General features: G+C 42.6%; 1 protein-coding gene across 3 annotated transcripts in view; it reads left to right on the plus strand.

Annotated features, from left to right (window-relative positions):
• Znf521 (zinc finger protein 521) overlaps nt 1-26990 on the plus strand; it is a 282622-nt gene that overhangs the window by 253503 nt on the left and 2129 nt on the right. For all 3 annotated transcript variants that reach the window (XM_034518035.2, XM_034518033.2, XM_034518034.2), the window contains one exon: nt 1861-1976. In XM_034518035.2, coding sequence (XP_034373926.1) covers nt 1861-1976 — 116 coding nt within the window. The remainder of the gene's footprint in view (nt 1-1860; nt 1977-26990) is intronic.

The following is a 26990-nucleotide window of genomic DNA, read 5'->3' on the forward strand; positions in this document are numbered from 1 at the left end:
AAACACAAATAGTCAAAGAACAAGCAAGGCAATAAACAAATTTCCATGAACACTCCCGTGTTCTGTGAATGCTCGAAACAATCACTGCTTCTAAGAGCTTATCAGGATGACCAAAATATCTGAGCCTACTTTCCTGTCCTAGCCCAAAGTCATTTTCATGTCTGAAGCCTACTTCCTTGTTCTAGCCTAAGATTTGGAATCCTGCCTGAAATTACTTCTTTGTTCTAGCTTAACATTTAGATTACTTCTTTTCGGGAGGGGGGGTGTCTCTGTATAGCCCTGTCTGTCCTGGAACTCACTCTGTAGACCAGGCTCCCAAGTGCTGGGATTAAAGGTGTGCACCACCACCGCCTGGCCTCTGAAATTACTTCTTAAAAGATCCTGTGATCATCTTGCCTCATCTGTTGCACAGTGGTAAAGCCCATCGATGGAAAGAGTGAATGTGTAGATAGAGAGCTGAGGACATCTTGACCTCAAAAGTAATTTCTCTGTTTGCAGAGCAAAATCACAGGCATTGATTAAGCATGTTGATGGCTGTGTCGTTAACAGTCGTTCCATCTGCGAATGTTCTTCTCTATTGATTTTGTTTACTCTTCTAAATTTTTATTGTATTAAAACTATTGTTATACTCTCACCACGTATTTAAGATGCCCAGAGACAAGAGTCAAGGCCCTTTGTGTTGGTACCTAGTAAGTCTATTTAAAAGAAGACTGGGCCACAGGGCTCCACAATTAAATCTTTTAATTAGTTCTTTTATGTTGAATCCAGAGCCCCATAAAACATAGGAGTGATGTGGGCATAAGTTGCAAACCTGGATAAAAATCCGGTTTCTTTTTGTTGAACTAGTAAGGAAACAACACCACATTCAGAACAGCCTGGGTCTCTGTACAAACAGATGTAAATTGTTTTATTGTATCTTGAAGTCATTTGGAAATAACAATTAGGAAAAATCAAACCTTCAAATATAAAGCATGTTTGGTGAAAAGAAAACTGAGAGTTTTTTTTTAAGGTAATGAGAAATGTTATTAAAATGTATGACTCACAAGAACAATACTGTGATATGATGTTAGGTTGGCTGGCAATTAGAATAATTTTAATGATCAGAGTGGAGTCAAAGTCAAATGCCAGCATCTTTAATAAATCCTCTCCATGCCTATACAGATTAATATTGTAGATGCAAACTTTTTTAGGTCACAGTGCACCAAGCATCCGTCAGAAGTCAGCTCTGCCAGCCCAAACAGCGCCTCTGGCATATACAATTTAATTATTAATAGTATGTCTCCTAGGTAAACTGTTACACAGTCTTAGGGCCTTGTTTTGTAGTCATTAAAATTGAACATGTTTATATTATTGAAACCCTTGCATTCCGTGTGTAGGCCGAGTTGATCTTAAAGTATCCAAAGAGAATTTACCTGCCGTTCTGGTGCACATTTATAGACACTGCCCCAGAGTAGCTGTGGGATATAATTTTTAGCATTAACACATTTAAATAGAGAACTGTTTGCTAGCTATAACTTTAGGCAAATACAATAAACAGAGTTTGAGCAGCCATGATTTCTTAACTTGTGGGTTGCTGTGAAGTAAGAGTCATTTCTTATGAGACAGAGCTGTGCATTTGACAATTCTCAGCTTTTATTTGCAAAGATTTACAGGGAGCAGGGCCTCCGTGAACCATTACTCTTCGGGTTGATATAGGTGTTTGGTCGAGTGCATCTTAGGAAGCCATGAGCAGATGTGACTCCTGCTCTCCCCAGATGCCTGGAGGTGTGCCCTTCACCCTGTTGTCTGTGTGTGCAGAGTCATCAGCACAGGACATAGTGGAACTCAGTAACCCAAGCTCCCATCTCTTTGTTATTTCAGTGTTTGTCCAAGCTAACAAGTTGCAGCAGCATATATTCTCTGCCCATGGACAAGAAGACAAGATCTATGACTGCACACAATGCCCACAGAAGTTTTTCTTTCAAACAGAGCTACAGGTAATGGCCTTGTGAGAAGGGCTGGGGTTGAGCCTACTTGCTACTCTTATGGGGCATTTTAACTATGGATTGAGAATCTCTCTTACCCTGGGCCACCATGATGCTCTTGTGTGTTTGGGGGGCAAAGGGGAAATTAGAGACAAGATTAATAGACACCAAAATAATTTTGCCTCTGGCTGCTGTCAATCATAAAAAGAACTAGAAGAGAACTGTAATTGGACCTTCTGACCCTGTGTGAGGGATGCAGGGCGTGGGTTATTGCACTGTGGGATCATTCACCTCACTTGTCGGAGCTCACTCTCCCAAGTCTTCTTTAATTCATGCTCCTTCCCTCTGGGAGCCATGCTGGATGGATATCCAGCCACTGTTATCCAGAACGTTGAACACTGGGAAGGGTCTTTTGTCCGCGATGGATTTGTTCCACATCAGGCAACTGAGTAATTAGTACTGAAACCACAGCTTTGGAGTTGAAGTCCAGGCACCCCAAGATGTTAGCTTGGACCTTGGATGTACTCTTTATTAGATATAAAGGTCAATGACTTCCCTGAACCTCAGACATGAATAAAAAAAAAAAACAAATTTCACACTCACAGGTTGTCATAAGGTGAAAATGAAATTATAGGTATAAATATAAGGATAGAACAAAACATATATATTTGGTTGTTTGAATTACTCTCAGAAAGAGTAGCTAAAAATAGAAGTCAGAGGGCTGAGGATGTGGCTCCGTACAGTGCTTGCTGTCCTACGTCAGGCCTTGGATTAATCCAGGCATCACAGAAAAGGGGGAAAGGAGAAAAAGGTTCAAAGGACATGTTGACACATGCCTATAATCCCAAGGTCACAAGTTCAAGGCAAGCCCAAGAAACACGAACTATAAAGGCACAAAGACACCAAAAAAAGGAGTGAAATCAAAGACAAAGAAACCTGGATTCTATTCCAGAAATTTCATTTAGAAGAGGAACATGACTTTTTCAATACTTTTTACATCTTTAAAAAATATTTTTTTTAAGTCTTGCTGCTTCCTATGAAAGAAAATGGAGCTGCACTTGAAATCTCTTATTGTGAATATACTGATTACTGTTTGGCTTGAAATGGCTGTGGGCTTGATTTCTACACCCAGAGCCAAGGCCAAGCAACACAGAACTTATCTGTACTCCTCTGGCCACCTCTAGGGTATCTTTATGCCCAAGAAAGAAGGAGGTTCTGGTAAGACACACTTTAGAGAAGCTGTGTATATCAGAATAGAGAATCTATGGTTATTCTACTCCATTATTATTCTAAGCAACTAAGTTAGGTGAAACTTAGGAGATAAATGAACCAACTGAATCATATCATTGTCAGTGGATGAGAACTAACATCTCTTTTTCATATTTTGTTTCTTTGAAACACTGGATCCCATCACATGTGTCTGCCAGTAAATACAGAAAAAGGTCCGAGTCATGCTTTTATCATACTAAAATAACCTTACATTCTTGCTTGAGAAAAAATACAGGTTTTATTGCAACTTGTGTCAAAGAGTAAATCATAAGAGCTTTGATTGTTCTGCCTCTGTAAAAAACTAGTATGTAAAATTTGAAACAAATGAAGTGACAGTTTAGGATGAAAGTCATAGGCTTTGTGCAGGGACTGGTGCTGATCCAACATCTAAATATTTGCATCAGACTTCTACTTGGGCACTCTATGGGGCAGATTCCAAACTGATGTGTCTGATGTCTTACACTGAGAGAGCTTAGTGTGAATGATCATTTTAATATAACTGTATACAATAAATTAATAAGGCAGAGGTATTTCTCTATCCTAACTAGTTCCCCAATAGTGACACAGGGACCAAGATTTATTTTCAAGCTTCACCTCAATTCCTAGGCAGTCTATCTTAATCCCCTAAACTAATCTAACTACCTCCCAGCTAACAACATCCCAATAATACTTGCATTTAGGGACTTCCATGCTCCAACTGAACTCTTACCAACTCCTTTTGCCCTGCCTCATGGCTCAATCTTCTCTCTCTCTCTCTCTCTCTCTCTCTCTCTCTCTCTCTCTCTCTCTCTCTGTCTCTCTCTCTCTCTCTCTTCCCTCAGTGGTGGAAGTCCCACCCTATTCTCTTTTCTGCCAGCCATTGGGTGACCAGCTTTTATTGACAAGGCAGAGAATAAATGATAAGAACTGTACACAAACTTGAGACAGGAAATTCTTGACATAACCTTTACAATGCGGTGTTGGATTGAAACAAGATAGTGTGATAGAGAAATTGTCATGTGACTAATATAAGAGCAAACTTTACACAATGCACAAAACACTATGCCTACAGCCCAGCACTGCAGCAGGGGTGATCTGTGACCCACTCTAGATCAGACATAATTGATCCATTGATCAGAAGTTGACAGTTTCAAATTTTGACAGTATCTTCATTTTTACACTTGACCCTAGAAGTTCATGCATGTATCCTTTCAGTACCCATATTACCTTAGAAACTGAAAATTGTGTGGTTTTTAGTAATTAATTTCCTGTTTAGAAAGCAGAGTTTCTTTCATGGCCAGGATGCTGGGAAATTGAACTGAAATTAAGATGAGGATAGAAAATACTGTCATGAAAATAAGAGAACAGAAAGATGCAGCTAGTGTGTTGAGGCACTGCTCTTCATACCTTGATATGTAAAATAAATGTACATTTTAAGCCACTTGAACCCACCTAGATTTTTAGGCCATTAAAGTTCAGAAGGGACTGTGCACAGGAGTGCATGAAGTAAAATCTTCAAGAACTGAAATTATGTTAGAATCTTAAAGCATTCAAATTCTCTGCCTCTAGCTGCAGGGCAGGAACACTGGGGCAAGTGTAGAATAAACATTCTGAGCTGCTCACTAACCACTGTGGAATGTCCCTCAGTGGTACAGAAATGATTTTGCAACATGTCCTTCACTGTTTCACAGTTGAAGTATGAAAACAGATTTGGAAAAAGTCATTACTTGTTAGATATAAAATCTACCTGCATTTATGTATTTATACATGTATATGAGTATGTTTCATGTGTGTGACTAGATAGATAAGTGGATAATTAGTAGAGGAGACAGTGGCAAGCAGAGTTACAGCCCGAATTTTTGTGTGAGAGTGCAATTATATAGACATATCTGTATATAAATACAAATGGTGGTGTGTACTTTATTTACAATACATACAAAGCCAACCCAAATGTAAGTCATTCCTCCTCTGTTGTCCCTCTTCAGGAGACTGAGCTCTCAGGCTTGTTCTGGGATCATCATTCCATGTCACTTTGTTTAGTTAGGCAATATGAACCGTCCTTCTGTGGAATCCTCCTTGTAGGACCAGGAACATATACTATGTGTTAAGTGTGCAGCTCTTGTCTTTGGTCAACCCTGTAGTCTTGTTGATCCAGAGATAGAGATACACAGTCCTTCATTCTTACTGTAATGTTATCTTCATCTTTTCCTGGGGTGCTCCCAGCCACCCACACAGACAGACCTGATGTCTTAGCCAAGGCATGTGGCAGGAAGGCAAAGGTAGCTGGGAATAAAAGCCCATTATTTGAACAAATGAAACATTTTATTATTTAGAAAATAAATGAATGTATTCATGGCCTCACATGTTTCCCTAATAGACCCCAGGGGGGTTTAGTTTGATTTCATTGAGGGAGGGGGGCTATAGTTTTGGGGGGTTTTGGTTTGGGGGTTTTTTTGGTTTGTTAGTTTTTTTGATTGTCTGTCTTTTATTCGTTTGTTAGCAGAATTTATGGGACTGAAGAGATGGTTCAGCTGTTAATGTTAAGAGCAGTTACTGAGTTTGGTTCCTAGCAGCTGACAACTACCTATACACCTATATCTAACTCCAGCTTCAGATGTGATACCCTCTTCTGGTCTTCATAAGCACCCACATAAACATGTGCACATGTGAATGCCTACACACACACACACACAAATAAAAATAAGAAAACAAATCTTCACGGCAGAACATAGGGCAGCTTCTTTAAGAGAGCATTCTGTGGTCCAAGAATAATACCCTTCAATGCACATCCATACCCTATGCTGTGGGTGAGCCTTAAAGCTCTGTCTTACAGCACAGAAATCACTGTTCAGTTGGTACCCCTGGAAAACCTGCAGTTGAGTGGCAATGTTGGGAGTCTCCCTCCTTTTCCTGCATGTCTTCTAAGGAAGTCCCATCATGTTGAGGGTTTAGTGGTGAAGTTCTTGCAGTGGGTAAAACTAATTGGCCTGGCTGAGCTAAAACTCTGGATGATGGTAGCATTTCAGCTATGTTTGCATCATAGATTGCAGTGTCTCCACACTGAGAGAGCAGCTGGCATGTTGGGAGATGTAGTAGACTTCAGGATGCCACCACAGTTTAACTTGTCACCGCCTCTGCAGCTGTTTGATTTTCTCCTCAAATCACTTTTCCAGCATGTCACCTGATTTTGATGCATATTTTTCACCCCTCAGTTTTATTAGTGCTTGAGTTTTATGGTCACATTTCTGAAAGAAAACTGAATTGCTGTATACAAGATGGGACGTCAGGACAACAGAACAGTATTGAAACGTGGCTCATTAGGCCCCTTGCTAACTGTCCCTAAGCCGGTCTTTCAGAGCTTCAATCACGTGCTTCAGATGATTAAATAAGGTGCATTGAGGCATTTAGGAGTCTTTTGTCAGTAGTCAGAATCACAAGTACACTAGTTCCCAGACATTATTAGGCTATAGATAAAATAGAGATTTTAAAATATTCATTAAAACACAGTTCTATCTCTTAAACGTACCATGATGCCTATCGTGTTACAAGATACCAAAAATAATTCAAAATTTATTTTCTGTCAACTTTGAAAGGTCTGATACAGATAAATCATTCTTACATGGCATAGCATGTAATCTATTGTTAGGAAGATTCCAGCAAATGGTGTTGTACTCTTGAGCCTAGAAGTCTTGGTAGGTACCTTACCTGCTGAGGGCTTGGTGAGGAAGACAGACATCACACAGTCAGAGACCAGGGCTTCCCTGGCATCCTGCATTTCTAATGCTGACCCAAGGAAGCAAAATCAAAATTGGCCAATTATCTGGGGGAAAAAAATCTCTACCCTAGAGCTCAGAAACTTCCTGAGTTTTCTTAGTTTGCTGGAGTAATTTTTCATTCACTCATACGTTGGACAGGGCTTCCTGTTAATTGGTTCCTAAGTGAAGCTACTGATTCTTAAGCTTTTCCTCTCCCTTCACGAGTGTCACACATCTTGCATTAGGTTTTGTTTTGCTTTTAGCCTCAAACTCTACAAGTAATGGTGCTGGCTTCCAGGACTCTTATTTCAAAGCTGTATGCCAGCTCCCTTCAGTTAACGCCAAGACAGAAGGCTTCTTGTTGCCTCTTTGTAAACAGTAAGATGGGGACTGGGTGCGGTTGGAAGAAAACTTTATTCACATTGTTCTCAGGTTTCCCTCCACCTGAACCTGAAATGTCTAGTGAGCAGGAAGCATGGAAACTGTGTCCAGCACATCTAAACAACGTGCTTGTGACTCTGCTTTGGCCCTCCCACCCATCTCACAACTTTCCTGGATATTCCAAGTGCTTAATCTTTTGTTTCTCACAGACATTAAAGTTTTTGTCATTATCCCCACTTTTATAAAAGTCACAATCCCAAACCTGCCTTGCTTGCTCTCAGCGGCCCCAGATGGAAGTGTTTGCCCCACGCTCTGTCTAGACCTGGCACCTCCAGTCCTGCAGTGAGCCCTTAGGACAGACAGTGGAGGAGCAGCAGCCTCCCATTTGTGCTACCCTGGGCTTCATCCCCTGAAGCTACAGAGCCTCTGCATCGCTCTGGTCAGCCCTTAAACATATCAGGAAGATGGCAAGATTTGCAAGAGTATAAATTGCGTCACATGAGTGCGTGACTCCGGAACTAGCCTATTCTATACATTGCTTCGTCTCCTTGCTTGTGAGCCTGTGGGGCTTTGGAAGCAAATCAGTGCTACAGCAACTTGCACTTAATTTGCTCCATGGTTAAATTGATCTATCTCTTTTATTTGATCGGATCTCCAGGAACCGAATCATTTGCATTGATTTATTGATTGGTGCTGTGTTTTCACCATTATTTTTGATCACTTTCAGCTGTTAATATTGGATAATTCAATCAGGATTGATTGACCTTACCAGTGAAGGCAGAAAGTTAATCAGGTCAGACACAAAAATGGAGCAGAGGTGATCTAACCTTGGTTTGTCTGTAGTGCTATTATATCCTCTCTCCTGTCCTCTTTCATTTCTCCCTCTCTCTGTCTACCCTTTCCCTTTGTCCTTCCTTTTGCTCCCCCACCCCAACCTCTCTCTCTCTGCTATAAATGCTAGGGATTTTCTGGAATAAAGGGAAAAGTTTGAAATTATTTCACATTCACAGTGCATCATAACGTGAGGTCTTTTTTTTTTTTTTTTTTAATAAAACTACATCTAGAAATTAAGCAAGCATGCAGAAAGTAAAGTGTGATTGTCACAATGAACTTATTTGGGTTAAACACCTTTTCAATTACCTATTTTGTCCCAATAAACGTCTAATCTGTGTGTGTGCAGGCTTGGAGGCACAACCTGGGCTCACCTACTTCTAAATCTGGCCCTCACTGCCTCACCATGTGTCCTAGTAGTCAGATTTTCCAGAACCAAGTGTCTGATGTGACCAGAATCGGGGCAGCAGGGATAATTGCAATGAGTGGAAAACACTTTATTTGCATCTGAATAGTTTCTACTGCCCCCCCAGCTCAGTTTTCAAAAAAATTCTCCATCCATTAATTTCTTGATGTTCATATCGATGGCTGCACTTTACTATTTAAAAAGGGAGCACCACCTCTTCATTCTAGGACCTGCTCCTCCTCCAACAGCCCTGTTGTAAGCAAGCTGCCATTACATTATTTTTTGTCTGGCCCAGAGTTGACGACAGATGGCCATCTCTGAACTGCCATCAGCGAGACTTTATGGAGCATCCAGCTAGGGCAGGCTGACAGCAGTGCGGCCAGTTCGGCAGCCCCTCCTTCCCCACCCCCTGGAAGTGTTCATCACCTCTGCCACATTCTGCCTTGGCTGGGCCTTGTTGGCTCTGTAGGCTTCCATGTCGCCAAGGCAGCGTGCTGCCACAGCACTGGAAGAGCTGCTTCATTAAGAACAAGAGACTGCAGACGACACAGTTGTCCTCCAAACGGAGTTCTGCCTAGGCACCTTTGCAGTCAGATCTATTGGAACTATCCAGAAACCCAAATTTCTAGAACATTCTGCAACCCAGACAGCCTCATGGAATTCCTGCGTGTGTGCCTATTTTAGATGTTTGCTCTACACGTGGGTCGATTTCCTCACATTAGCAGAGTCTGTGCGCCAAGAGTAGACCCTTGGTGTTTACAAACTCTCATCTGACTATTGGAAAACACCATGTCCGGACCCAACTGTTGTGACAATTAGGGGAAGAGAGATGGCAATCACAGACTCTAACTATCAATCCCCTGAAATGAGCAGAGAATCCAGGCCAGCATCTTCTAGATCCCTGGAGGTGATGATCCCCGCACTGCAGCCCAGCAATGAGCTGCTCTGAGCATTTGCGAAAGATTGATAGGCTACCCTTGATCGGGTTTGCAAGGCAAGGCAGCTTCGGAGCCAGCCGTGTATTTTAGGAGGACTTCACATTTGTATCCTTTATTGTTATATTTGCAGTGAATCTACAGCTCGTAACAGGCTGTGCCCTGCAGCTATGAAGGAGTAAGTTCCCCTTATTGGAGGGAAATCGGTGTTCTGTAAAAGCCTGAGATGGGGCGGGGGAGATGAATGGTGCTTAAAAGCACTGCTGGCGGTGCTGTCATTTAGAACAGCCACTCCGAAGCTCTGAAGAGAGGGAAAAGCAGGGGAAACTAGTCCTTTTAAAGCAGTGAAATTTCAAACTGCCTAAAATAACAGGTCTCCTCCATTGATTACTTCGTTGAATAAGCACGGAAGGCACTTAGGCAGGGCCAGCTTCTACATAGGAGAGGAGAGCCTGCAAAAGTTAAGCATCTTCCCTGCCTCTTGTATGGGAAGGTAGGGGGCCGCCATCCACTTCCTTGCACAGCCCTCTCCTGCTGGATGCAACTCCCCAGCTAGGCTGGCAGAGCCCATCTCTTTCCCAGGAAACCTGACTCCACCATCAAAGGCTTCCTATTCTCTATCTGCAAAGCTTAATTTTATAATTAAGGAAACCACACCCTGGGTACATCTGCTAAGCTTGGGTGCCTTCTAACCGTATTTAAGGTGACTCACTACCATTAAATATCAGCAGTACGATGGGCAATGCTTTGACTTTATAAGGGTGAAAGGTCAGTGTCTAGGAAAATGGAACCGTATATTTGCTGTGAGCCAGGCACCAAGACCTCACTCCCATACTCAGTTATAATTCATGAGGCTACTGGTGGGAAGCCCTTTTCCCTCTGAGGAGTTAACCAATCTCCACTGAAGCCTGCTGAGAGCACCCTGCATCCCCACCACCATCTGTGTGCTCACTTCTGAGCAGAGAGAGAGAGAGAGAGAGAGCACAAGAGAGCTCCTCCTCCCTCCCATACAATTTCCTAGTGTGCATACTATCCAATTGTTCCTTATTTGTGAAGGTTTCAAGAATACAACTGGGCTCTTACCTGACTAAAGAAAGAAGTGGATGGAACAAACTGGTGAACTTTTCTTTAGAAAGACTAGTTAGAAAAGGGAGAGGCAGCAATGCCTTAATATACCACGGCTGACGTGGGAGCCTGAAATCTGCTGTCAGACATCATTTAGTAAGAGGCAACCACAGGCAGGCAACCTGGGAGCCCAGAGATATGATGCAGGTGGTCAGCGCAACCCAAGTTCATCCTGTCCTCACGATGCCTTCAGTGTCAGCAGGCAGGACCTTCCTCAGTCCATGGCTCTGAGACCCGTTTCCTACCCTCTCCACCGACTTGAGCCAGCTAGCCGGTAGAAAGCAGTCCCAGCCACACATAGACTGTGTCTGCGGTGACATACCACCCATTCTTAGGGACCTGGACCTTATGTCAGTGAGAGCAGCCGGCCTTGGTACAAGCAGTGTCAGTGCCATGGAAAAGAGCTGCAGTAAGCAAAGGGCTTCAAGAAAGGTTCGGAGGTGGTGGGAATAGAGTCGTCTTCGGGTGTGTCCAGAGCCACGTGCTGGCAGGCCTTTGGTGGTTACCTGCTCACCTTCCTTTCTCCTGGAAGCCCAGAAGTAACAGGACAGGAGAGGTCAGAGTATGTGTTCAAACATCCAAACCAAGAACGGGTTGTTGCTAGGTGATCGCACATTAATCTGTAATGTTTTCTGATCGTGCGCCTGATGATCCACTGTTGTACTCCGTTTAAAGGATAAATCAAAGCCAGACCTGAAAAACCAGCATATAATTTTAACAGATCGGATGCCATAGGAACCTACTGTGTTATAGAATCCAGAGTGCTCTGCGGATGCTCCGGCGCCAGCTAATTTCAGAGGCTTTGGAAGGGCCATGGCAAGGTCAGAGGTCACCCATGAAGACAGTGGTACCCAGGGGCCACCTTGTGTGTAATTGGCTTGCCATTCCATCCTGCTGCCTGGGGGTGTTTGTCACGTGACCTCTTTCACCCTCCCAAGGAAAAAGTAGGGCAGGAGTAGCTGGGCTCGCCAGCCAGGTTTTCTTGGGTGAAAGATCACTTTGAGATGACACAGCCGAGTAGTCAGCCTGAATTCCTGGTTGGTATTTTATTAATTTTGCACCAAGATAAATCCTGAAATTCTGACAAACTCCATGACAGGTGAAATTCCTTCTTGCAGAATCTTCTCAGCGAGAGACTGCTCATTTCGTTCTGTTCCGAGGCAGGCAACAGGAGGGCAGCTTTATAATCAGCCCTCAAAGGACCCCCAGCCGCCCCAGAGTCTCGGACTGATTGAATAACTCCTGGGCCTCTTCCCCTAGGCCTCCATCAGCGGGGGTCCTGTGGAAAGCAATCTCCCGCAGACTGGCACTGAAGTGAGCTTTAAACCACCATTTTCTGCTCTCCAGAGGAGCCTAGAGTACTAAAAGATAGATGGACTGCAGATATTTTATGAGAAACTGTCAGAAGAAGAGCAGAGTAAATGTTTTTTTCTTCTTCTTTGAGTCACACACTACATCACTGTTGAATTTCTCCCAGCATGCTTTTACATTTAAAGTAAGAAATTAATTGGTTGCTAACCTTTCGTTCCCCCTTCCCTCTTCGTCGTTGTCTTCCTCCTTCTCCTAGAGGGTTTTTTTTTTTTCTTAAATATTCACACAGAGGCCCTTTGCTTAACCACAGTTGTAGAAAATCAGTACCATTTGCAATGAAATATTTATAATGACAGAATGAAAAATTGGATTCATTTTCTGGACTGCAGCCGAACAGTCTGCAACTTCGCCCAAGTACCGTTGCCCATCCCTCCTTCCTCCCTTTCACGGGAGTCATTTCAAAAACATAGCTCATGTCCGTTTACCTATGGGCTGGAGGGATGCCTACCAAAGCACAGAGCCTGGCTCCACTCTTAAAAATACAGAGAGGAAAGAGCAGAGCGTATTTGTGTTGGGGCTGCTGCAGAGGGAGCTGGGTGGACTTGGCCCACACAGGGGTGCGGAGTCTGTGAGCTCCCATCTGAAAGAAGAGCAGCAAGTTTCCAAGATTAGGAAAGCAGTGGGGCTTGAACTTTGTATCACATCAGCCTCAATGCCTTATCTTGGGGCAGATTTACAAGGGATGTCGTCTCCTCTTTTAGGGTTAGCTATGACCCCACCTCTCCAAGTGGCCCTCTTAATAAGAGCTGTTTGTTCCCTGCTGCGAGATTGACCCTTTGCCTTTTATCCCTCAGAAATCAGAGACAAAGAGTTTTGTTAGAACTGCCTGGATTACATTGCAGGACAGCTGTCCCTACCTGTGCTAATCTGAGTAGGCGAGGGGCCATTGTCCTGTTTTCAGGATCCATTGATGTATAGCAAGGACCCTGTTCCAAACCATAGTCTTCCAAGTACGTTTTCAATCCATGCACAGTGTAGAATCACTTAGCTGACTCTTCAGGCTCCATTGCTAGGTACAGTAAGGGATTACACCCCTCTAGGCAACCCTTCCCAGGTTTGCAGCCCAGCCCTCAGTGTTAACCTTGAGTTCTTTCTCTTTTGGAACACTGGGCTTAATTAGTTAGCAGTGTTTCATTTTGATGGTTTTCCACAAGTGAAAACAGTTTCTAGTACTTTCAAAACATGAATAAAAACAGCTGTGGATTGAGGTCTTCAAGGTTTCGGCCCTGCATTTGCCTCATCACGCATCGCTGGCTCCACAAGATCAATAATCCATATTTTATTATATAATAAAGGCTGTCTGTAATTGAATCAGCTCTTTCACTCCATTTGATTAGCTCTGGTTCATTCATGGAGAGGATAAAAAGTGTGCACATACCTCCATATATTCTTGTATTTGGATGTGAAGAGCTTGAGAATTTGTTGCAATGCTGTTTTTCCAGGGGCTAGTGTGACTCACAGCCCGTGTACGTGGGGATGATAGCATTAAGTGTCTACATTTGTCTGTCCTGCTGTTAACCTGACTTTCAGAGCAGACTCACAATAAGTCTCCCTTGGACCAAGACCAGTCCCACTGTAAAATTCTGGAAGACAATGGAGATTGCTTCTGTTTGGGTTTTTTTTTTTTTTTTCTTCTACAATCCTCCCCCTAAAGCCATTTCCTCTTATCCACCAGAAGACTGTAATGTGGAGCCTCTGAGTGCTTACTCTGAAGCAAAAGTTATCGCCAGTTTAATAAGAACACCTAGTGGAAGAGGAAACCTGTTATTTACTATTGAGCTATCTCAGGACAGGGCTCTAGTACAACTGTGTGCTATGTCAGCTATTTCAGTGGCTTGCTGTTTCCATACAAGCTGCAAAATTTGTCTTCACATTGTATTTCATATATATACATTTCATGTATATATATATATGTATATGATTCTAGTATGTATATGTATATATATACACTATATATATTAGAATCTGCTAATATATATTAGAATATATATATATTATATATTCTAATATATATATTCTAATATATATATATATTATATATTATATATTATATATTATATATATATATTCTAATATATATATATATTCTAATATATATATATATATTAGAATCTGCTGACAGTTTGGCACCAGATGATGTGTGTTATAACACAGGCTGCCTTGTAGCTCTAGAATCTCGCCTGGAGATATTTTACTGTATGTAGTGTTTCCTAGTCTTTGATTCAGTGGAGAAAAGGGGGATTTCTTAAGACTGTGTATTTTAGGATGCTAGTACCTTTTTCTTCCAGCACCGTGCATACAAAACCCTTAGTATTGCTTCCCTCCCCCCACTTAGGTGCCATGGTTAAGGGGAATTTTTTTTTTTAACAATAACATTAGTTTTGAAGCAGTTTAAACAAGTCTAAATACGTACCCAAGTAAATGGAAACTGTAATAGTGGAGTGCAGAGGATCAATCTCCTTGCAGGCCAGAAAAGGAACACTGAACAGTGTTCATTCATGTACTGCCAGATGTATTTCTGCATGTGACACGGCTTGCACAACCTCTTTGAGTGATTTTCAGTGTTATTAGGCAGGCTCGCAAGAGCAGCAAGCCTCCTGACAGAAGTAAAGAGCCGCGCACCCAAAGTACATGGTGAAGGAAGGTTGCACAGGGAACCATAGCGTCAGAAAGAGAAGCACCCACCACAGACTCCATTTCAGTGTCTGTGGTCACAAGTCCCTGGGTCTATTTCCCTTCCTGCCCAGCACCGTCTGTGCTGTGGCTGGTTTGCATGTGTGTTTGAAGTGCCAGGCGCTTTAATGAAGTTATTCTTTTATAAATTTTGCAACACTGAAGCAAGCATGAGGGCTTTAAATTAGAATAAGTGCCACTTGTGTGTGGCAGGTCCCTTTGAGGACTGATGAGAATAAGGCCTCCCGTTGCCTGGGCCTTTCTGTGTGGCAGTGTGGATCTGTGTGCTTGTTTACGGCTCACCTTTGAATTTGCGTGAGTGTGCACTATGGCTGCCGCCTGGCCCTCTGCTCAAACACTGCCATTCTTCCAGGATCATGTTAAATACTTCACATTAAAGAGTGCTTTTTTTTAATTATATTGCTTTATTGTAATGAATTCAAATTAACTTGGAGGAGCAAATTGTATAAGGATGTGAGAGTTATAGATTGCTCTCTCCATAGTTACAGCACACCTCTGTGTGAGGGGATTAAAGGGCGGCCTCTCTGTTAGCTCAGAATGCTTGCAGGTGTGAGGAGACTGTCATAGACCAAGAATCAAAGCAGAAAAGGTGCCCAAAAGTGAGATGAGAGAAGGAACCTCACATGGGGGTCGGTGGGGGTGGAAGGGGTGGTTCTTAAGCAGACACCAAGTCTCCTAGGTGGTGGGGCATGTGGAAGACACTGCTGTCATTTTATGACCAGAAATGTCCTATCAGAAATGGTGTACAAGTAACAGTATAAGCATAATATAACAGGCTTTCTTAGAGAATAAGACAGAACCGCCAGATATCTCAGTGATGGACAGTGCCTGCCACCAAGCCTGATGGCCAGAGCTCCATCCCTGGGAAATGCACACTGAGGAAAGGAGAACCAACTCCACGAAGCTGTCTTCTGACCCTCGGGTAGCCTCCTGACACACTTAAGTGACCCTTAGATGGCCTCCTGACACACTTAAATTTTCTTCTCTTGGTGCCTGTGTGAGTGCTTATAAACAAAGTTGGGTCCAGAGGACACAGAGGAGGCTTCCAGAAAGGGGTCCTGATGCTGTCTTAAGCATAGAAAAAGATACAGAGAAGGAGAAGAAAGGCAGGCACGGAGTGGGAATGATGGGAGCACAGCAAAGCAGAGCTTCCTAACCAGGAATTTTTACTTAACGTGGAAGACAGTCAGATATTACACTGGGGCTGTGACATGTCTGCACTTTCAAAGAATTTTCTCACAATCTCAAACAAAGCCTCTTTTTGGGGACTTCCTTAAGTGGCATCCCCCATCTCAGACAGTTCCAGAGGGGCTAAAAGATCTGAAGAGGACCTGGATCCCATGCATGAATATAACTCGTTCTCTACATAGCACACACGTGCTTGCTCAGGCATGGAAATGCACACATACTCTCTGGGTGTGGCTCACATTTGATACCCCTCAACAATATCAATCGATGTGTTTTGACCTACGTAACAACAGTTGTTTGGTTGCTGATGGTAGGCAAACAGATTTTCTGTTATCTTTAATGAGTTAATGTATTTGACTCACGCTTAGAGAGCATGGCGGTGTTATAATTGAAAACAAGAGAGTGCTGGGGAGATGGTTCCCTGCCAAGAGCACTTGTCATGCAAGCATGGTGACAGTTCAGATCCTCTGCAGCCATGTAAAAGCTGGTATATACCTGTGCACCTGTAACACCAGTTGTGGAAAAAAAGGAGCCTAGGGGTTCACCTGGGCTCATGGACATGCCAGCCTGGCTGAAAAGAATGGTGTGCCCCTGGGGCAGCGAAAGACTCTGTCGCGTGGGTATCAGCCTAAACGACTAAGGTCGCTTTCTGGTTTCTGCACGTGTTGGAGCATGCACAAGCGTGGAGCCTTGGACCCTTGAAGTGCGCGCTTGCATACACACACACACACACACACACATATGGTGGGGGTGGCACATATTTTGCCTCCTTTTTCAGAATTATTGGAATTCGGTTGAAGGGAACCCCTATCCTATCAAACTGAAAGGCAGAAAGTCACAGCTCCTCCTTCTCACAAAGGTTACCCTTTGAATATAAATCACCAGTGCTGGGTGCCTTTTCCCCTTCTAATCAGATGACCTTTTGAAACTGATGGACCAGAGTTTAAATCCTAAGGCTGCCAGTCAGTTTTTAAATCAATGCCTGGCTCCAGGAACCAGGAACCCTTCGGAACCTAACTAGATCTTAATGGATCGCTCGGACAGAAGTACCACAACAGAACTTGGAGGAATGTTATACCTGATTACAGGGCAGCCGAACTTGACTGTAAGATCTTGGGCCAAGGAGAAGGACTGGGATTTCTTTCACTAAGTCCTCTTTTAAAAAAATAAAAATTAGAAAACAATCATCCAGGTTTCAAAAACCTAAAAACAGAGGGAGGTGCCACATGTCTACAATGCTTGTACCGGGGCATTTCTGAGCAGTTATCAATCTAAGATAATTATTTGTGGCTAATTACTATACAAGCCTATTAAATATTTAGCATAAGTTTGTTTAATTGTGCTGGACTGGGAAAGATTCCTGAGCACAGCTTTAGTGTGGGGAAGCAGTACTGTGCACCCTAGAGCTGGGGAGAAAGGAAATTTGTATTCGCCCAAGATTAACACATTAACGTCAGAGAAGCCTCACCTCCCACCCCCTGCACAGAGTTATTTATCTTTGAGGTATTAAAATTGAAGCACGAAGAAGGGGCACTGTTCACCGATGTAAAATTGGAAAGAGGTCATTCTTAGCCTTGTTTACAGATGTTCTGGTTTAGAAGGTACCAGTGTGATAAATTAAACATTACAGTGGGAAATATTAAAGCCTAGCTACAACTGGTGCGTGCACACATGTGTGTGGGAAGAGCTGACCTAATCCCTGAATAGCTTATTAGACAGTATTGCCTATCAAAGCCTCCTGTCCCCCTAACACACTGAGAGTCTGTCGTTCGAGAGATGAGGCAGAATCATCAGAGCCTGGGCCCTCTCCTTTCTGTTTTGTTTGATTGAGATTTCCTGTTCTTGCATGTAAACAGATAGCTCAATTTCTTGATTGCTTGTAAAAAAGAAAACTCAGCTTTACACTTTTAACATATTTCCCAGTGGCTACTTTGCTGCATTTTTTTTTTTTTTTTTTTTTTTTTTGGCCTGTTCTTCCAATCTGAAACTTTCTGTGAATCTCAGTGCAAACTATTGTGAGTTCTAAGGAGAAAAAGTAGGGTTTTCTTATTTTAGTTTTGTATTGTGTTGTGTTGGAGAGGCACAGACAGACAGACAGACAGACAGACAGACAGACACATCCATGCCATGGTGTACATTTTGGGGTCAGAGGGTATTGGTTCTTGCTCTCAACCTGGTTCACTTGAGACATATACTAGCCTATTACAGGTGGCTTCTGCAGGGTTTGGAGTATCGAACATGGAAACTCACACTTGGAAAGCATGCAAATACTCCCAATACATCTATGTCTTCAGACCTCCAAATAGGAGTCTTCAACCCTTTTCAGTATGAAATCAGCACATAACCAGAGTTGTACTATTCTCTTAAAGGTCTTCCTGGAAAATGGAATTGTTACCATGTTAACATTGCCCAGATAGCCCAGCAATATAATTTGGCCTTTTGATGTAGCTTGTTTTATCTCTGTATACTGTTTAATTGTCAAAATACTAGAAATTATTATATGTTCTGACTTAAAAGTTGCATTATTTAACTAATTAGGCTTTGCTTCTGAAGACTTACATTAAACTAAGTCCCAGATAATTAGCTGGGTGTTCTTGCTACATTTTAAACCACTGTAAAATTTTCCAGATTGGTTAAATATCGCTTGTTTGTTTATATATTTTGTTTTAAAGAAAAAGCAAAACTTGAGCTCATGCAGTAATCCCAAAACTTAGAAGATGAGGGGCAGGAAGACCAGTTTATTACTCCCAGATACATAGTTAGAGGCCAGCCTGAGTTACAAGAGACCGTTTCTGAAAAGAAACAAAAACAAAAATATAATGTGTTGTACATAGCTACTTTCCAAACTGATGCCTTACCTGTCCACATGGCCTGCTAACTTAAACCCCACCAAATCCTGTGATGTCTAAGAACTCTGGTTTTGCTCTGTGGCACTCAGTTTTGCCTGTGTTTCTTGCCCTCTTGACTGCTTCATGCCACGGGTATATGTAGATTCTCTAAAAGATCAGCTTACAGCCCCCACAGAAGGCAGACAGCCTTTGCTCTAGTCTCTTTGAAGCTTGTCTCCCCGATAGATGTATGAGCCATAGCCAGATGAACATCCTTCATCTCTTAAGAGATGCTCACAAGCACTTTCTCTTAGGTCCTTCCTAACTGGGAAACAACACTTTTCTTTTTATGCTATGTATCATAGACAGGTAAAATAATTCCTGCCAGTAAAGATAGACCAGCAAAGTAGATGTTCATTTCCATACCCCAAATAGTAACTTTCACAGCTTAATTCCCGAGTCCCTTTGGACACTGTGGCAACAGGAGCATCCCTAAGTACTGCTGTTTCTTTGGCCTGGGGTGAACCATCTTTGCTGTTTGTATGTAGAGTAAACAGTTGAGTGAGTGAACATTTCTAGAGAGATTTAGTTCCACCCACAGATAATGCCACTTACAATATATCCTCAAAGGATCCTTTGCAGAATTTCTGGACACTTGCCCACACTTATCCTATGACACTATTTTAAAAAGCCATGTAGTACAGTTCTCTCTCTCTCTCTCTCTCTCTCTCTCTCTCTCTCTCTCTGTGTGTGTGTGTGTGTGTGTGTGTGTGTGTGTGTGTATCCCACAGACTGAGAGCAAGTAGCACACCTAAGGATGGATAGAATGGCAGACTTTTATATTTCCAGTACAGAGACAAATCAAACCCTCTAATTTGATCATATCTCAGTAAGCTTGTCTGTGCAAAGACAGGCCAACAGCAAGGGCTCCTAGTGGCACTGCTCCATACTGCAGCAGGCATACTCCAGCCTGTGCCTATGGGCCACCCTAGGAAAGGTTACCTGTGAAGGCAGACCAATAGAAAATCAGAAACGTAAAACACCATGGAGCTTCCTTGTGGTGATTTTGGTTTTGTAACTCGACTGTGTGGATCCCAAGCATGGACTTCCGAGATTATAGCATCCCCCCTCACTATCTGGTGTGACACACCTTAGACCAACATTTTGACATGTCTCCTTTGCCCATGAACCAATTCTTCCTTCTTGAAATTCAACATTAATTGAATACTAGATATTCCTTTTCTCTAACACTTCATTTATTCATGCACAAATGTTTTCCAAGTAGCATAAGGCAGTGGTCCCCTACAAAGGGAGATTTTTCCCTCTGGGAGAGATGTAGTAATGTCTGGGGACATACATTATAGTATAAACTAAAACACTTTCTAGAGTGACCAGTGACACCATGACAACATCGTAATGTCAGCAAAGCTGAGGTTAGAAACTTTGTAGTAAGGCAGCCATGTTGGCCTTTTGGGATCTGCACAGGAATGGCATCTGTCCATCTTCCTGCTCACACTTGTGAGCATCAGCTCATGGACTTGTCCTCTCTCCCTTACTGCAGGATCAGCACAACTCAGCTTTCCTAGGCTCGTTAACATCCAAAGAACAACACAAATATGTCCATTAGTCTGTTTCACCAGAAAACTAACTCTTTCTCTATGAAAATTACAATAGAAACTTTAATACCATAATTGTTTGAGAAACAGGCCTAAAGTCTAAGGTTGATAAAACACTTCTCTGCTTGCCAGGCTGCAAACTCTCATGTGACAGTCTTTTTTTTTTTTTTTTTTTTTGTCTGTTAATAGCATTTTTTAAAATCATTTCTGGTGATTCCATTTCATCTTTGTTTTAATATTTTAATATAACTTAGTGTTACCCAGAAGTGTTCTGAGATGTCAGCCCAGGTCCATGTGAACTGCTACATGTCAAAAGAAAAGGCGCCAGCGTCTCTGCACATTTATGGTGTTGGCAGTACCACATGAAAAAAATAGAGAAATTCTGTCACTGCAAACATGATCAGAACTGCAGAATCTTGCATTAAAGAGGGGCAGATGCAGATCATGATAGGTGGGTTCAGAAATGCAACCTCCATGTGACAATAGAAAAACAGTGCCTCCTTATCTAGTAAATTCTTCAAATGAGTTTATAAATCCGCTTCCCTTGGTACAAGAAATCTACTATGTGTATAGATTTGTTGTCTTTTTTACTTTCTTTTTTTCTTTTTCTTTCTTTCTTTTTTTCTTTTTTGTCATCAAATCGCTGAGGGAAAAATAACACATATAAAAGAACACCCACTGAAATATTTCATGAAAATCTACATGCTCACAAAGGTGTTCCTGATGTTTCCCAGGTAGGGTCTATCACAACGCTCTGGTGCAAGGTTTCTCCATCTAGGAAGTTTACAGTGACCACTCTGAGTAGGCAAATGGTTTTGAATGCAATGTTGGTTGGTTCAGGTCTTTGATGCAATTCTTAGAACATTCGGTTGCTAGTCCCAGGGCTAGGGGAATTTGGTTCATTCAGATTTAAATGTATGAGAATGTCTTTGTGTGGGCTCTGAAGGCATTTCCTTATTAACAGTCAGCTCCTGTTAACCTCATTAACATGCTTGAGGGCCACCCTTGGCCTCTGGGACTGTTTCTTCCCTCCATCATCCAGAGTCAATAGCTCCACACCCTGTCATCACCCCCTGTATACACTTTGAAAACTATTTTACTAGCAGAGAAGAAGTTAGGAATGAGAAAGAGAGATGGTAGAAATGTAAAACTCTTGATTAGAAAGTATAATTTAATAGAACATGTATTGAACCAAATGTATTGATTAATGTAGAAGATATAGTACTTATATTGATTGGAACCAGAGATTTAGTACTAAAAGCTCTAAGCCAAAAAGCTGTTGCGGATTGCTACAAAAGTCAGTTTAATGCTGTCCTTGGAATGCCTTCAGAAAGAAATTCTTCTAATGTTTGAGGACTAGGTAGAATGCGGTATATGTCAGCCTGATCCCACGGGCTTTTATTTTGTACTCTAATAGCTGTTACGAGCCTACATTATATCCAAGGAGTAATTTTCCTTAGAGGTGCCCAGCTCGCTTTGTGTCAATATTCTAGCATTTTAAGTCACGTACAGTATATGCTTCTGGGAACAGGGAAGGAGCCAGCCAGACTCATAAAGGCCTGCATTCATTAATAAAGGCAGAGGCTTCTGTCCCTCCATTGCCCACTACAGGGAAGCCTCTTTGGCCTTCAGGGACCCTGTACAGACACATTTAAAGGAAGCTCTATTTTGAGTGGGCAGGAGATGAAATGTGCGACTTGGAGGTATTTCTTAAGCCAGCTCTGTGCCCGAGCACAGGGGTGACCTTCTGGGTCAAAGAAGAAAGCAGGTCAAAAAGACTTATTATCCAGCCTGTTGGAAACCAATTGCTTTTGTTTAAAAATAAATAAATAAATAATGAAAAAGCAGAGGTGCTTAAAGGTGGACAGTGATATAGAATTCAGTTTACCACCTGAAAAGAAAGCTCACAACGTGTGTGTGAACCGGAATGTGCTTCTAAGAAAAATGGGAGCATACTGATTAGCCTCTGTATTTACAGATAAACGGCCAGCCCAAGTGATAAAGAGAAGAGTAATATAATTAGTTAATCAGCGAAGATTGATTGCGATGTTTGTGTTCTTCAACTAAAGGGAAAAAACCAACACGTTACCACAGCCTTGTCACCATCTGTTGAGGACACAGCCACACTCGATCTTTATGTTCCTGTGGGTTTTTTTTTTTCCTGCCTTGCTTTGTCTCTGAGCTCTGATTGTACCAGTTTCAAAGCATCTCATTTAAACAGAATCCAACCATGGTGTAAACTGACTGCAAGGACTCAGTGAGAGCTTCTCCTTGTCTTCTTTCCTCTTCTTCAGTCCTTTTTTTTAAAAATCACATGCTGGCTCTCTCTCCTGGTCCTTGGAGCTTGCCTATATTTGTTTTGGCAGAAAAAAAAAAACATAAATAGGTAAGCCATGCTTTAAAGAAAAAAGATTTCCATCTTTGAATCAACAGATTTTTTTTTTTACACAACCCTGTTCAGATGCCCTTTGATTACTTTTTCCACTTAACGTTTCAGTGGTGTTGGCACCACTGAGACCAGATATCTGGCGTTCGCCAGAGAATCAGCAAAGTCCAGATAATCTGTGGGCACCACTTTTTTGGGGTGGAAATGAAGATTTTTAGATTCTTCCTTTGAAGCTTGACTTTTACCATGGTTCTAGGCACACTGGATCGTCTCAAAGCTGCAAGGGGAACGGTTTCAGAGGATCATGGCTTTGTATTTTTATTTTAAAAACAAAAAAATGTTTTCCTTGGAATACATTTAAAATAGGATTAAACCGTTTGACCAGCAAATGTGGTCAGTTTTCCAAGTTAATCATTTCTTGGAGTGCCAAGCCTAAAATGAGAATTCCAGTCTTGTAAAATGGAAGGCTCACATTTAAAATGTCTCACATTTAAAAGACATACATGGTGCTGGGGGGTGGGGGTGGAATGCTTAAGGCCCTCATCTGTTTTTTAGCTTCTAAGTTTAATTTCACATTTACAGGAGAAAAAAAAAAAAAACCACACACACACACACTCCCTCCAAACAGGTCCTTTACAATGAGGAGAGTGTTCTGGAGTCCTTTCTGTTAAAGTATCAGACCTAGATAGATCTTCTTTTAGGCTTTAAGGTATGTCGTGAGTTTGATTTTTTTTTTTTTTAACACAAACCCCCCTCGTGTAAAACAACTGTTCATAACTGGGATTAATGGTTTTCAATTTTCAGTTACTTAGACATGGGGTCTCCAGGAGATGGCTTTTTGCAGAGTAGAATATGGCTCTCTGTGGGATTGCGCAAGTTTTCTTCTCTTCCACTTCCTTTTCTGTCAGCGCCCCCCACCTCCACCAATGTTGCTCTGATGTTCCTCTCGATTATGTAAAACACTTTGCCTTCATTGGAACAGATATTTTTTCTCATAACCTGTCATTGCATTAAAGTGCTTTGGGGACTGTGAATTGCTGTGTAAAATTGGTGAGATTACCCACTGCTTTGTTCTAGTGAAGTGGTTTCCTTCAGACCTAAAGAGCTCCAAACTCTGCACCAGAGAGGGGCTGTTTGAGAAGGCTGTCGGGGTGCTTTCTCCTCTCTGGTCCTCATCCGTGGTGCCAGGGCAACAATGCGCCACACTGCCTGGCTTCCCCACTGCTTCCATCTTCTCGTTCCACTTGCTTCTTGGCTGCCTTTCCCAGCACATGATGTCTAGAATTTCTTAAAAACACGAAAATCACTGAGCACTTGCATGGGAAGACGTGTTTCCTGTCCAAAGAGACATCTGAGGCCACATCTGGAGACTGACTTTGTGTCTGTTCTCACCCACACTTACAAGACAATCGAGTGAACGTGTGGCTCAGACACACCATCCGTCCTTCCACCTCACACCACTCGTACTATCAGTGAACTTGGGACAAGGTACGAATGCAGGAAGTGGAAACGTCCCGGGGACCTTCAAAGGCAGTCCCTTGAGCGTATCAGAAACATCTGGAATCTCTCTTCCCTACCCCAACAGAAATATCCCCATTTCCCATGGACCTCTAGGGATATGCCTCCTTCCCTCCGTGAGAATTGCTGTCAGTGGTGGGCAGCCAGGACTGGAGGAGACCTTTTGGGGGCTGGAGCCATAAAAGAGAAACTGGCTGTGATGGTCGATACTGATGTCAAGTTGGCAGGTTCTAGAATGACCTAGGAGACAAATGCCTGAGCACACGGGGGTAGGGGTGGGGGGATCGTCTAGCTTAGCTTAGCTTCTGTGCATGCTTATGAGGCATTATCTAGAGAGGTTAATTAAGGTGAGAAGACCCACAGTAATGACTGGCCGCAGCGTTCTGAGGGCTGGGATCCTAGCTGCGATAGAAAGGGGGAAAGCAAGCTGAGCAGCCGGAGTAGTCATTGCTTACCGACTCCTAACCCTGGATGCCACTAAGCAGCCGCCTCAAACCCTGGCTGCAGGGACTTCCTAGCAGCAATGGACTATATCCACAGACTATGTGTGAGCCAAAATAAACCTCCCTTCCTTTAGTCCCTTTTGTCAGACCCTTTACCACCTCAGCAGCATGACAGTTTTAATATGGCGAGGGTGAAGGCTGTCTGTTGTGGATGGCTCTGTGCGGCCTGCATTTTGATATTAATTTCTGCTCTCCTGGGAGGGGCTCCAGACAAGGAGTGACTTCTTGTGAACCAATCCCCCTAAGAATAAAGGAGCCAATCACTGGGCGAGTAGGAGGGACTTCCGGGCTGGAAAGGGGAAGAGTGGAGGAGGAGAGAGTTTTGGATAGAGTTGAGCCCGTGGACAGCTTGTAGTGGTAGGTTTCCTCTGGTATCATGGCGGAACCGCTAGGATCCACCACCGGGAGATTAGATTTAATAAGACTTGCAAGATTAGGTTTTAGTTGTTGCCCCCAGAGATTGAGTTACCATCGTTCCTAAACTCAGTGGTGTTTTTCTTCTTGACCGAGTTTGAGAGAGAAAGGCAAAGCCTGTGTTTGTTTGATGTGCCCTCAAACGCCATGGGGGCTTGAAACACGGGAATGGCGTGGTACTTACCCGCCAGTAAGAACTTAAAGAGCTGGGTGGTGAGATTCTGGAGCTCAGGAGCTCTGGTAGGTGTTGAGCATTGGAGAGGAACTTGGATGGTGGCTACACCGGAAGCTAGCCGGACATGTCATTTCTAATTCCTCCCGCAAGCTCTCCATGTGTTCGGGCATCTCCACGTGACAGGACCTTGGTGTTTTGTCATCTCCTCTGATGATGAGACATACATGGATCTTTATCTGGTATAAGCTTTTGTTTCCCCAGCCTGCTTTTGCCCCGTTTGGGGAAACGGTTTTTACCTGCTTCTCTTAACCTTCAGAGCGTATGTCCTTTGTATCAGTGACTTCGGTATACTGCAATAATGTGATTAAAATATATGTACATATATATTTTCAGAAGTGTGAATATTTAGTGTGATTGTTAGAAACTAGATCTGTGCCTCAGTCTAGGGGTGGGGGTGGAGGAGAGTTTGAGCCACATTAGGAAATTTAGGAATAACATGATGAAGATAAGGCTATTGAGTTATTTCTTTTTTTTTTAAACATTAATTGGAGGAAAAACAAAACACTAAATGTCACCTAACAGCACTTAACTATCTAGTGTCCTGGCTTCTTTATTTCTTTCATTTCATAATTCTCTTGTAGGTTCTTTTTGTTTTGTTTTTAGTTCAGACCTTTCTATGAAACCACATTTGACTTTGAGATAACAAAAGAAGCAGTACAGTTTGGGGTTTTAACTTTTCTTTAATGCTTGTAAACCTCTAATCTTAGCTGTGTGGATCTTTAAGAAAATAGGAAAGCTTTTTGTTCCCACCAGTATTTTTAATATGTTTTCAGAAAAACACCTCCCAGACATATTTAAAATCAATACCCACACAAAAGAGTTGGCATAAAAATAGTTTACTCTTAAATGCGCTTGGAGGCCAGTCCTACTAGAGAGAAAGCCATTCTTTGAAGAGAATGGAACAAGGATGTTTTACATAAGCTCACAATAAAACAAAACTGCCTTGTCTCAGTTTTTGCAGTTTGGGCTCCAGCCCAGGGTGAGTAATGCCAGAGTCCCCCCAGTCATGACTGTCCATCACAGTAATTGTCATGGTGGGAAAGGACCTAGTCCCACTGTCCATCTTCTCCAAAAAGCTAAATCTGAACCAGGGAACAGAGCTAGGCCCTTCCACCCCTCTCCATCGCCTTGCTAGTGTGACAGCCTCAGGAGGGAGTTATCAGCCTCCCAGCCTTTGGTCATGCAGCCTATACCTCTGAACTAGTAGCTGGCTAGCCATCCATCCTCAGGGATGCTAAAGGCAGCAAAGATCTCAAGGTGTTCTGCTTCAAATACTCTTAGCTCTTCAGCATGTATGACCTGTAAAACCAATTCTGAACTTTTTAGTGATGGTTTAAAATCTCTTGTAACTAAACTACCATTCATCTGTGTTTCCATTCAGTACTCATGCTTCTAAACCCTCTAGAAGATCTTAGCCAATCAGAACAGGCACACATGCACATGGGCAGAAAACACACAGGCACAGGTCCTGCGCAAGCACACACACACACACACACACATACACACACACTTGCTTTGTTGTCTTCATCATGGCCTATCCCTCAGCCTGCAGTGGCCTCCTGGGGTCTCTCTCATGTTTCCAGCCTCAATGA

The sequence above is a fragment of the Arvicanthis niloticus genome, chromosome 14, assembly GCF_011762505.2.
Source record: "Arvicanthis niloticus isolate mArvNil1 chromosome 14, mArvNil1.pat.X, whole genome shotgun sequence".
NCBI classification, from domain to species: Eukaryota; Metazoa; Chordata; class Mammalia; order Rodentia; family Muridae; genus Arvicanthis; species Arvicanthis niloticus.